The sequence below is a fragment of the Lepidochelys olivacea genome, assembly GCF_965140295.1.
Source record: "Lepidochelys olivacea isolate rLepOli2 genome assembly, chromosome: 1".
NCBI classification, from domain to species: Eukaryota; Metazoa; Chordata; order Testudines; family Cheloniidae; genus Lepidochelys; species Lepidochelys olivacea.
In genome coordinates, this window is record NC_140411.1 from 81,406,607 (window position 1) to 81,419,400 (window position 12,794).

Below are 12,794 nucleotides of genomic sequence, written 5' to 3' on the forward strand. Positions count from 1 at the left end.
TGTAACTATTGTTCCTTTCTAGCAAATACAGTTCTTCAGGTCTCATCTCATTTCTACTTTTGTTTAAAAGTCATATTGTAATTGAGAGTCACTTACAGCTTATAAGTATAACTCTGAATTAAATGCAAGAAGTGAGCTCTAAGAAAACATTATTCACTGTATATGACATATCTTTGAACCTACCAACGTTTCATGATATTACTACGTTTATTGTAAATAACCCACAGAGCACTAACTATTCCCAGAGAGCTCCTGGGATAATTTTTATATATATATATATATATATATATATATATATAAAAACAAAACAGGAAACCCCAGATCAGTGTCACTGAGTACACAAGTGCAATTAACGTCAGCATTAAAATAGAATATGTATTAAAATCCAGCTAGAAACAGTTATCAACTATTTTGAAAAACATCACTAGTATATCCCAGAAAATAACAGTTCTATTTCCCATGAAATGTTTTTAGATACTTTACAGATCACTCTTAATACAACATGGCTTTAAGAATTTCTGATTCCATGTGTTACTGGGCACAGTGGTAACTAGGTTTGTTTCAGTTTTTACCTAGCATGAAGTTGGTTGGTCAGATAGAAACAAATTGTATGGCTAGAAAATAAAACCCACTGTTAAATAAAGTAAACAAAAAAAGTAAGCCTTGAAGACATACCCGGGGGAAGAGATCAGCTTATATATATTTTTTCATACTGTTGTATATTTTTTCGTAAGGTTTTTCTTTCACAACTGTTTAAAATTAATTTAGTGCTTATGAAAAGTGCCAGTTAACCAGCCCTAAAGACTGAAGTCTTATTTATCCTCACCAGATACAGCATGGGCAGAACAATGAAGCCTTTACCAAGCTACCCTTCCAACGTTCCCTAATACAGACCAGGAGGGATCATTACTAAAGCTAGGTCTAAACTAGCTTAAAAAAAAAAAAATCAAATCATGGCCACTATGCCAAAGCAACCAAGGAATTAGCTGCAATGAGGATACTTGGGCATTAGGAAGTGGGCTAAAGCTACCAATTTATTTCATACAGCACCAACAAGCTGAAGTATGGAATGACTTTTGGTTACTAGGCAAGATTTGAACATGGTACTTCAAGTTGAGAGGCTCTGCATCCACTGATTCTAATTCTTTCATTTGTCCTTTGTTGCAGCAGTTAATGTAGTGTACACTACTGCTCTCAGAGCTGATTCAAACTGAACTAACACGAGGTACATCTGGATAATTGCTTATCAAATTATTAAAGTGTTAAAATCTTCAATCTCACAGAACACATTAATCAAATATTTACTGTTAAATTAAGGCTTGTAAAAAGTGCTAAAGATACTGAATAAGTCATGTTTAAGTTTCTGGGTTAGATGCTGCATATCTCCATGTTATAGTACAAGCAATCTGTTAATAAGTAGCTGGATTCAACACACATAGCACTCTGCTAGGGTGCAAGCAGGTGCTTGGTTTCTTGTGCCTCCCTGCCCCTCATCCTGCTGTTCCTTTTTTTGTGTGTGTGCAGGCTAGGATCTGGTCCAGGAGAAGAGAAACCTCAGTCCCCAGCCTATCCTAGCAGTGGACAAGTGGGAGTGGAGACAGACATTCATTGATTTGTTGGGGGAAGTATTCATTGACTTGGTGGTGGATAGGCTGATTAGCTAGTCTTGCTTGTGAGAGGGCTGGCTTTAACTGGGACCTCCCTTCAGTCAGCAGCACAGGAGGGTATTTGGCTTCAAGCAGTTGGGCGTACCTGATCAACGGGAGAGGGTAGTTTCGGGAGGGAGCATACCCTGAGGACTGGTGTACTTTAGCCTTGAACACAGGCTTAGTTGGTGGACCATGGGCTGTTGGCATATTATCAGGGCTTGAAAAACCTAAGGGCAGGTCTTCACTACCTGCCAGATCGGCGGGTAGTGATCGATCTATCGGGGATCAATTTATCGTGTCTCGTCTAGATGCGATAAATCGATCCCCGAATGCACTCCCCGTTGACTCTGGAACTCTAGCTCGCGAGAGGCAGAAGCTGAAATTGTGTATCTTAGGTTGACCCCGCCCGAGTGTAGACCAGGGCTAAGACTCCCATCTCATTCACCTCCTGGGCCTCAACTGGTCCTAGATGTATACTGATACATTTGTTAATTCTTAAACTGTTTTTGCAGAAAGTGATTAGTTCTAATAGTCTTAGCTATACTGCCATGCATACAAGCGTATCTCTGTGGATGCATGCTGAGACAGGAGAATATTACCAATGCAATTTGTCCAAGATTTCTAGGCTAGAGATAGGCTTACAGGACAATCAAGTGTAGTATCCATATGTATGCTTGTCCACCTCACTGTTACCCAGATGTAAAACAGTAACATCATTAATACAGTTGGGGGGGGGGGGATTCCTCAGTGAAGAAAGTGTGCAAAACACGGGTCTAGTGGTCAGGGCACTGGACTGGTTTTCAGGCCACCTGGGTTTTTCCAGCTCTACCACTAACCTAATGTGTGACAATGGGGAAGTCACTTCACCATGCCTCCACCTCTAGAACCCCTCCGACACATTGCCTGTCTTGTCCATTTAGATTGTAAACTTTTCAGGGCAGGACTGTCTCTTACTATGTCCTTGTACAGTACTTAGCATAATGAAGCCCCTATCTTGGTTGGGATCTCCAGGAACTACTGCAATATGCTTCTGCTGTATCTATTATTTCTATGTGACACTAAGGGAAGGCGTGTGGTATAAGAACCTAAGTAGAAAAGAACAGTGTTGACAGATCTTAAGAAAAATGACTCATTTAATTTTACCTTTTGTGTAATATGAAGTTAATTCAGATAACTGAGACTACCCTTAAAAAACACTGCATTAGTTATTCCCTGTGTAGATCAACCACCTTCACCAATATTTGTGTTCTCTAAAGCTGTTTCAGAATGCTACAGTAAGTGACGACAAATGAAGCCATATGTTGTACATAAGACAAATGAAAAGCCATCTTGCAGCAGGATAATAACGATACCTTCCTTCTTTGTTTCTGAACTTGAATGAATATCAGAAGTGACAAAACAGCAGCTTGACCAGGAGCAGTGCTATGAAATAACTGTCAAACCATGCAAAATAATTCAGTATGATCAAGTCTTCCTCGGCAGCCTAAAGCAGTGATCATAACGAATTGCATCTAATGAGACACTGGGGGTTGTTGGCATATTATCAGGGCTTGAAAAACGTGCGGGTAGTGATCGATCTATCGGGGATCAATTTATTGCATCTCAGCTAGAATTCACCTTGCAGAATTCACCACTTTACACAAAGATAAAAGGGGATGGGGGGGGGGGGAGAAGGAACCATAGGAGAGGAAAATGGAAACAAGTACTGGATATGAAAAAGGGAAATAAGTATAAATAGCATGCACTAGAAGCTAATCTGCCTGCTAGGGCCAACAAATGTACAAGTAAGGTGGTGAGATGAGGGAGCTGTAAAGGAAGTTAAGAAGTCACGCTCGGATTCTGCAGGGATGGTGGGTAATGAAATGTACCCTCTTTCATACCCTTTAGTGACCACTGGGCAGTGGCATTTCAGACAGATTTTTCCCATATTTAAATCCAGGCTGTTACCTATGCCAGTATATATTTTTTAAACACTTTGCCCCATCTGCACAGACTGGCCAAACCTTGCTACAAAATATTATTTTAAATTGAAGGGGTCTTCTAATGTGTAAAAAAAAAAAACAGTGTAGATGGATCCTCTTCCTCAGGAGGAGGCCAAAAAATAGTCTACACAGAGCTAATGAACCTACACTATCTTTCTTCATATGGCTCTATTTTTTAGTCATTTATATTACCTTTAAATGGCCTCAAAGAGCATTTGATCATTCTGCCAAGTCTTACCTATAAAAGCTATCCCTTTTTAAATACAAGAAGTCTTCTTTTCAGTGACTGTCCTTCCCTTCCAACTGACAATTAGATGCTAGGGGGGAATCGGAGAGGGGAAAATGACAACTGATGAAGGCAGCAGAGGGGAGCTGGCTTTAAACATTTTCCTTCCTCGTGGAAGCTGTCAGTAGACATACCAGGTTAGATAGCAGTAGGAGCAGCTGGGATCTTATGTGAGAATTTTTAAATATTTTGTTTAACCACCTTTTTGGTATTTCCCCCATTTGTCTGTCAATGACAAAGATGACGAAAGCCAAGATCTTTAGCATTAGGACTCTAAAACGGGACTTCTAAATCCATAAGTAGGCATCTGCATGATTTTCAAAAGTAATCAATTCAATACTTTTGTAAGTCAGACAGGTATGTGAATATGGATTCAGAAGCCTAACTTTATGTTCCAATATTGAAAATCTTAACCAAACCTTTAAAAAAAAAAAAAAAAAAAAAAGAACAGTTTGCCACCAGACTGTCACTTCACTCTACAACTGAGGCTCTCTCTCTAGTTAAAACACACATTGCTTTTTTATTTCTGACAGGCTGCAATCAAAATGTTGTCTGGCAACAGAACAATTTTTCACTCTGCCATAAGCCTCCAATGTTCATGTTTTGTTTTGGAGTAAAGGTTCTTCAACTTCTCTTCTTGCATCTTCCCCTGAACTCAACACACCTGAAAAAAATACCCTTCCCCTGGTGCCCCTCACCCTAACTTTGCTTTCACTGACAAAATTGGGAGGCCACACCATTAGTATGACCGACCTCTTCTTTCCCCCAACCCCAAATCCAGGTACACTCTGGGTGTGTTGACAATGAAGCTGTAAGGTGTAATTCCCAGCTCAGGTAGGCATACCTCCTCTAGCTCTACTTGAGATAGCATGCTAAAAAATAGCAGTGCGGCCATGGCAGTCCAGGGAAGCAGCTCAGACTAGCCACCTGAGTATGTGCCTATCATCTCCGACAGGGCGGCACTTAAGCATCTGTCCCATCCAATGCCTGTGCCACCACAGCCACACTGCTATTTTTTAGTGCTCCAGTGCAAGCAGAACTAGCATGTGTACATCTGCAAGAGCTGGGAATTACAACTCCCCGCTGCAGACAAAGCCTATGTGGCTTATAACAAGTCTACTCAACAGTTCAACTATACATCTTAGTTCAGACAGAGCCCTTCAAAACCCAGTACAACCTGTTTGTCATGTGTACAAAATCTAGATCCAGCTTCCAAAACTCAACATTAATACTAACCTGTGCAACATTCAGTTTCACTTGATGTGAACTTGCTTTCCAAGCATTTGCTGTGATGCAAGCCCTGGGACGTTTTAAGGGGACATATAAATCAAAGTGACAACATATAAAAAAAATTCTAAATATAAGGGTCACTTTCCAATATAATTACAGCTTCCTGTTTATTTGTATTGATAAGAAATGTCAGGGTAGAGCCTTCCTGGGGTTAAGATAAAAGCAAAGGTTGTGTCCTGACATTTAGTTTCTCAGCATGAGCCAACTTACAGAATTGTTCTAGTGCAGTGCCTTTTTTCTTTTTTTAATTCTATCAGACAACTAACATATATCTGAAGAGGTCTACCATTTTATTTACAGCCTGTACAGTGATTACAGAGCAAGGATCTGCTTTACAACTGGGCTGCCTCAGGCTCCTGACTCTGCCAGCCTACCCACTATAGTTCTTATCTCTCCCTTACTTTATAGGCAAAATGCTCCATTATTTCTGCTTTGCCTTAAGCCAGTCTAGTCCCATTAACTCACAGCAACAACAGAACGCTGAAGCTACTGATAACGCTTCGCTATACAGAGGGCTGTACAGTGGAAAATTTCCTTCTTCCCAGCTGATGCGGTCCTTGGGTTACATTTGAAATGCTAGAGGTACACACTTTGATCACTCTTTACGAGGATCTTTAAATGAAACCTAAAACGTATGGTAACATTTTTTAAAATGTCAGCTAAGTACTTGTCTACGAACGAAATGTCATTATTGTGTAACAGTCTTCACTAATAACTATCAATCATAACAATAAGATTGTTTACAAATGATTTGTATTTGGTACTATACAAGTTACTGGTCTTGTTCATGTTTCATGAAGAAAATGAGAATTCTATTTCATCATGTGAAACAGCAAATCAGACTCTGAACCTTTTCCTAAGGAAGTAGTATGTGACTTTAAGAAATTTAAGATGATTGTCAAATACCATTAAGATTTGTATTCAGACTCCACATTTAAAACAAATATGCCTGCTTTGTATACTTCATTTTATGAGCTCAGGTGGGGCTTGAAGACTTTGCTGATCAATGTGAGGCTTTCCCAGATGATGAAAAGAGGGAAGTAGGGGCTAAACCATCAATTTCTAGATTCCATTCATTTTTTTTTTGAAAGCTTCTAGTTTCAGTAGTTGTGAAGAAAACATTCTAAATATAAAGTGAGACAGTGCTGTCATCTTGAAGACTCAGATAGACTTCATGCCTCCTAAATTATTCCCAAGTGAAAGCTGTGTGAAACTAACATCTCTGCTATTCAGTAGCCAGCACTGAAATGAACAAGAATCCTAGTCTATTTCAGTCAGCTGTTGCTTTGGAAAGGTATGAGGGGCAGCAAGCACTGCAGCTCTTCAGAAAGAGAAGAGAAGAGCAGCAGATTTTTTCCTTCCCAAGCCCATCAGTCAGAAGGTTCTGGGACTCTTCCCCGCTCCCATTTCCAGCAGCGCGAGAGCAAAATACTGAGATCCTCCACAGTGGCCAGGGACAGAAACCCTGTAAAAATCTCAGTATTCACCGTCATCCCCACAGCTGAGAGTTTCTCAGCTAGGCTTCTTGCTATAGTACTATCCCTGAATCCAGGTAGAACCCTCCCTCCACCCCCATATTTTTCAGATCTGCCTAAGACTAGTGGGTGTTTCAAATGACACCCAGTGAAATTTTTCAAGATCTATCTTTAAATCTTCAGCAATCGTAAATAACCTTTCTAGATCTCTGCTGCAGTATAGAACTGGCCTTTATGGAACAGGTGCTTATGGTAACATCTGTTAAAAAATAAAAGGAAGGAGAAACAAAGACATTGTACAAGTGGTACTTCGGAAATGGGATTCCCTGAGTGGGGGGGGGGGGGAAAACTTCACTGCCAGAACTGGGTGAAACTGGCAAAAAAGAAAAACAAAAAAAACCTTCAATTAAATTTCAGGGTGCACAATCACATGTTGTTTGCGTGGAATTTCTGGACCATTGGTGCAGGTGAAAAATCTAAAAAGGCTACGTATTCAAATATACACTCTTTTGAACATTTTACTGTGAGTGACAGCTGTTTGCTCCAACATGGGGGTGTGTGCCTGCCTGAGGCTGCATGGTCTAACTCAGGGGTGGCCAACCTGAGCCTGAAAAGGAGCCAGATTTTACCAATGTACATTGCCAAAGAGCCACAGTAATATGTCAGCAGCCCCACCGATCAGCGCCTCCCCCTTCCTCCTGATCATCTGTTTCATGGTGTGCAGGAGGCTGGGGGTGGGGGGGGGAGCAAAGGCACGGCAGGCTCAGGGGAGGGGGCGGAAAGAGGTGGAGAGGGGGCAGGGCCTGTGGCAGAGCCAGGGGTTGAGCAGTGAGCGCCCCCTGGCAGATTGGAAAGTTGGCACCTGTAGCTCTAGCCCCGGAGTTGGTGCCTGTACAACAGGGGTTGTCAAACTGGAGGGTCGGGACCCCCCGGGGCTCACAAGGTTATTACATGGGGGGTTGCGACCTGTCAACCTCCACCCCAAACCCCACTTTGCCTCCAGCATTTATAATGGTGTTAAATATATAAAAAAGTGTTTTTAATTTATAAGGTGGGGGGGGTCGCACTCAGAGACTTGCTATGTGAAAGGGGTCACCAGTACAAAAGTTTGAGAGCCACTGCTATACAAGAAGCCATATATTAACTTCTGAAGAGCCGCATGTGGCTCCGGAGCCACAGGTTGGCCACCCTGGTATAACTAGTAGACTGAGCAATAGGCTGGGAGGCACTGGCTTTTGTGTTCTGTTCCCAGATCTGCCATTGTTTGGTCTCAACTACGATACTAAGCACTGCTCTCTTGAAAGTCCATAAATTACTATTTTACCTTTACAGTTCATAGACCGTTGGTTTGAGGTTTTTGGTTTTTTTTGGTTTGTTTCTTTGTTTTGTTTTTTACAACACTCCTCTGACTCCCCTCCTCCACTCCAGAATAACTTGACCTGTTATTCGCACTAACAGCTCAAACATTTACAGTGAAAGCAAAGTAGTCTTGAAAAAGGAGCATAAAAAACTGTTTAGGGTAACATACACCATAAACACCACACAGCTCAACTACTGCAGATAACCATGCTTGTATATTCTACCATCTTTTGAGAAACTGCAAGGATATTATCAGTTGTAGAACTTGTAATTCTAGGAGACAGCTTTTTCAACTGTGCTTTTTCAAGTCAGCAACTCACACCTCATTCTGTTTGCTCAGAGCTATGGGTTAACTGCTTAAGACCTGTATAGACTTGGCAAATAACATGCTAGCCCAATCTCTCCCACTGGCAGCAGAACTGGGGAGGGAGAGAGCTTTCTGCCTGATCTCCCTCAGGGCAGACTGAAGCCATTAATGTGCTTGGAGTTCCACAAATCATAAGTTTCAGAGTAACAGCCGTGTTAGTCTGTATTTGCAAAAAAAAAAAGGAGTACTTGTGGCATCTTAGAGACTAACCAATTTATTTGAGCATAAGCTTCCGTGAGCTACAGCTCACTTCATTGGATGGTTTTCCACAGCATACATCCGATGAAGTGAGCTGTAGCTCACAAAAGCTTATGCTCAAATAAATTGGTTAGTCTCTAAGGTGCCACAAGTACTCCTTTTCTTTTTACAAATCATAAGGCTAGCCCTGTGTCTACACCAGTTGAGTTTTATTTTTATTTAGTATTGGCATTGAAGACAAAGAATAAAACTATTACCAGTTGGAGGTTAATTAAGTGAGAACTTTAAAAAAAAAATCTTACTTCTAGGATATATCTTAAGATGATACATAGTCAAAAGTGGGCAGGTGTTTTATAACAAAATTTGTTTCTGTTAATAACTTCCAATCAAAGTATCCATTCTAATTCCCTAGCATAAGAGTGCTTTGCATATAACAAATTTTTTTATTTAATTTTGTGCAAATTATTATGTTTTCTTCTGTGGAGGGCAGGGGAGAATCTATAGTGAATGATCAATAAAAAGTAGCATCCAAAACAGAATGAAAGAAATAAGAGCCAGGCATACAAGGAGTAATATTGAATGGATATTTTACAACCCCCTTCTGTCCCTGTTATTTCCCTTCTGTCCCCGTAATAATAGGACCAGCATGGATCTATATAGGTGATGCACTTAATGATTCTGATTTAGCATTTCAGAGTAACAGCCGTGTTAGTCTGTATTCGCAAAAAGAAAAGGAGTACTTGTGGCACCTTAGAGACTAACCAATTTATTAGAGCATAAGCATCTGATGAAGTGAGCTGTAGCTCACGAAAGCTTATGCTCTAATAAATTGGTTAGTCTCTAAGGTGCCACAAGTACTCCTTTTCTGATTTAGCATTCACTCAAGTCAAAGGGAATCTTTCTGTTGACTTTGATGTGTGCTGCATCAAGCCCTGTATATGAATTAGTACCATGTATACACCTACACTACTCCACATTAACTACTTCTTTAATCTTGAGCACTTAATTTGCTGAAACCCAAGTTAGTATTCTAGAACCTTGGCAGTCAGTTGTTTTACACTCCTTTTTCCTGCCACCCCCTTGCTCCCTTCACTTCAAAAAAAATCTGTTCAGTAGATCTAGATGTGCTGATTAAATGGCTTCAACAGACTCCAGTCATATTCTCTCCACCCCCATATATCTGTGCAAACCTCTGGGAGAGCTGCTCATGTTGCTCAAATAAAATACTATCACTGAAAGATTGCTTTCCTGCCATTACCATATTAACATAATTATGGGCCCTACTTGTCAAAGTTGTTGTTCCCCACATGATTAGCATAGCCAGGAGAAAGGAGCCCTCTGTGCATTAGATGCAACAACCAAAGCCTCCTACAGAGCCTGCAAAAATACATACTTTTAGCTAGCTCTTTCAGATGGCACCAGCTCAACAATGTCCCCTCCCAGATAAAACTTTTTATAACACTCCTGAATGTGCCTGGCACAGCCAGGTGTCCTTACCATGCCTTGAAAGTGAAATATGGTCCTGTTATGGTTTATGGTGGTCTGTAAAGAGCAGATAGGTCACATAGTGCTGGCTATTCTGCTGGTTTCCAAGGGCTATGCCACATTAAGGACAATTTAAAATACATTAAATATTTTTACTTCTCTTCAGAAGCAATTGCTGTGGTTACCACAGTGATGTTATGTGATCATGAATGAGACCAGGTGGTCCACGAGAAAGAAAAAGTGGAGATGGTCCACTCTGCATGTCCACATTATGGAAAGGTTGAGAGGCCATGAACTAGCTCCTGGGCATGCACTACATTATGGAACAAAAATAGATACAAAGTGTTCTGCCAACCACCCACAGCATTATGAAGCTTGCTGCTCACCTCTGTATTAATACCCCCCAGGGTGAGCTTGGTGTAAGAACCGGAACTATGATCCATACACACCCAAATGCAGAGTTAACTAGAAGCTTTTGTGAATATTCCTTCCACTTTGGGCAATAAAGCCTTTGAAAAGACCCTCTACCCACAGCCCTCTAGAAAGCCTCCCTTTTCCCAGTCCCCTCTACTGATCCCAGGGATCCTGCCCATAATACCACTGCCTAGATCTCAAAGCGCTCCACAAAGAAGTCATCTCCATACCGTCCTTTTCTCTATTACCCTCTTTGACAGTCCAAGTGCCCATATACTAGTGGCCCCTGAAGGATCTCCATGTCTATAGTCTCTGAAGAGCAGCCTCTTTATTCCCCACCCCCACTGGGAGGGTTTGCGGGGAGGGCGAAATCTATATATCACCTACGTTCCCACCACCCTATTATCCCCCGAGAAGCCGCCTACTCGGGGCAGCCCCAGCACTTGCCTGGTTGGGGTCAGAGGCCCGGAAGACGTGGCAGGCCACCTGTGACTCGGGGTTGTCGGGCTGCGCCTTGATCAGGTAGGCGAAGTAGGTGAGGTCGTGGCTGTTGTGGATGAAGCGGGAGATGTGCTGCGCCTTGTGCTCGAAGATGAAGACGGCCGGGTTGGCGCTGCCCGGGCTGCCGCTGGAGGTGGCGGGGACGCAGCGGAGGTTCGGGAAGCCCAGGAGCAGCAGCACCTCCCGGGCGGGCACCGAGCTACCCAGGGGTCCGCCAGGGTCCTGCCTTTGGCTGCGCCTGCGGATCTCGGCCATCAGCCAGGGCAGCATGGGCAGCGTGGTCCGTCTGTCCAGGCAGGACCAACCCACATACCACAGCTTGAACCGCTTCTCCCCCATCGCCCTCCCCACCGGCTGCGGCTCCGGCTCCAGGGGGTGAGGGAGCGTCTCATCCTGACCCTGCTTCTCCATGCTACGTTCCCAGACAGCAGCCGGGGGGTGCAAAGTGCTGCGGAGCAGCCTCCCGCCGCTGACCGGGGCAAGGGGAGAGCGGCCCCCAGGGGCAGTCAGAGGGGCCTAAGCAGGCACAGCAGATCCGGGGAGCGGGGCCCCCCTACCCGTGCATCGTGCTCGGCTTCCCCCCGCTACACTGGCAGGGCAGGACTCGGCGGGAGCGGCTCCTGCCCCTCAGCCTTCCTACGCCTGAGCTCGCGGCTGTCACACCCCCTCCGCCCCCACTGGGCTGCAAGGGCCCCAGCGAGCCCCGCCGGCAGCCCCCGCGCCGCAGGCAGCGGCGCAAGCAAGCAAGCGCTGTTTCTCGCCGCTGTCTCGCCGCCGCCGCCGCCCGGCTGGTGCAGAGCCTCCGCCTCCTTCCCCAGCCATGCGGGGTCAGCACTAGTGCGAGCGCAGGCGAAGGGAGGGGGCTGATTCTCCCTCTTCCTCGTGGCTCTGGGGGCGGAGGGAAGGGGCTACGCTCCAGCCGGCGCACTCCACTCCCTGCCCCCGCCAAGGAGGAGGGAACTCGCCCGCCCCATAATCAAAACAAAACCAAACGTGGCCTGTCCACTCCCCCGCCCCCGCCGCTCTTCCTCCCGCCCCGCCAGGTGTAAGAACAGGCTCCGCTCCGGCTCCGAGCGCGCCCTTCCTGCTTCTGCGTCTGCACATGCTCGCGCTCCAAGGGCAGCCCAACGAGCATGTGTGAAGGGCCTGCACATGCCCGCCAGGGAGGAGAGGCTGCTGCCTCTTACCAGTGCTGGACTGTTCCCTCAGCTCTTGTGAGGCTGGGTTTCCCTGAAACCCACAGGAGCAGGGAGGGCTCAGTATGGGGGAAAGGAGCTGAGCTGAGCTGTGAGGGAACGGAGCAGATCCGAGAAGGAGCAGGGAATAGAAGAGAAGGATTATAGAAATATGTATAGGCTTTAAAATCCGGATCTCTATTTCCAATACTGGGGTCGAAAACATCCAGAGCGATAGAACAAGTATAATTAGATTCAATGCGGCAAGCTGAGCTGTGCGGGCGGATCTCTGAGCCCTCATGGATCAGGGCCGTGCTCGCTATCTCCTTGTGCCTGACCAGTTCCTCCCTCGCCCCCCATTAATGTAACTGTTTTGTTTGCAGTATTGTGAGGAATTTGCATACCCCACACGGTAAGAAAAATATTTTGTTGAGTGATTTTCAGGTCAGATTTTCATTTAATTTTATTTTGTTTTTTGCTTAAATATTTTCATTTTTGCGAGTGTTGGATTTTTAGGCTTATTTTTCTTGTTATGATGCCTCTTTTGATGTCAAATTTGCCACCTACCACAAATGGTTTTTTTTTTTTTTTGCTTGAAGACACATATGGACAA

At 44.1% G+C, this 12,794-nt stretch overlaps 1 protein-coding gene across 2 annotated transcripts in view; it reads right to left on the reverse strand.

Moving 5' to 3' along the window:
* Nucleotides 1–11,975, reverse strand: part of TBC1D4 (TBC1 domain family member 4) — a 158,263-nt gene extending 146,288 nt beyond the window's left edge. The window contains exon 1 of one of the 2 annotated variants that reach the window (XM_084622579.1): nt 10,953–11,964. In XM_084622579.1, the coding sequence (XP_084478705.1) occupies nt 10,953–11,417 (465 nt within the window). In that variant the 5' untranslated portion in view covers nt 11,418–11,964. Of the gene's footprint in view, nt 1–10,952 lie in introns of both variants that reach the window. The other variant, XM_084622581.1, reaches the window with a different exon arrangement.
* Between the last annotated feature and the right edge of the window lie 819 nt (nt 11,976–12,794).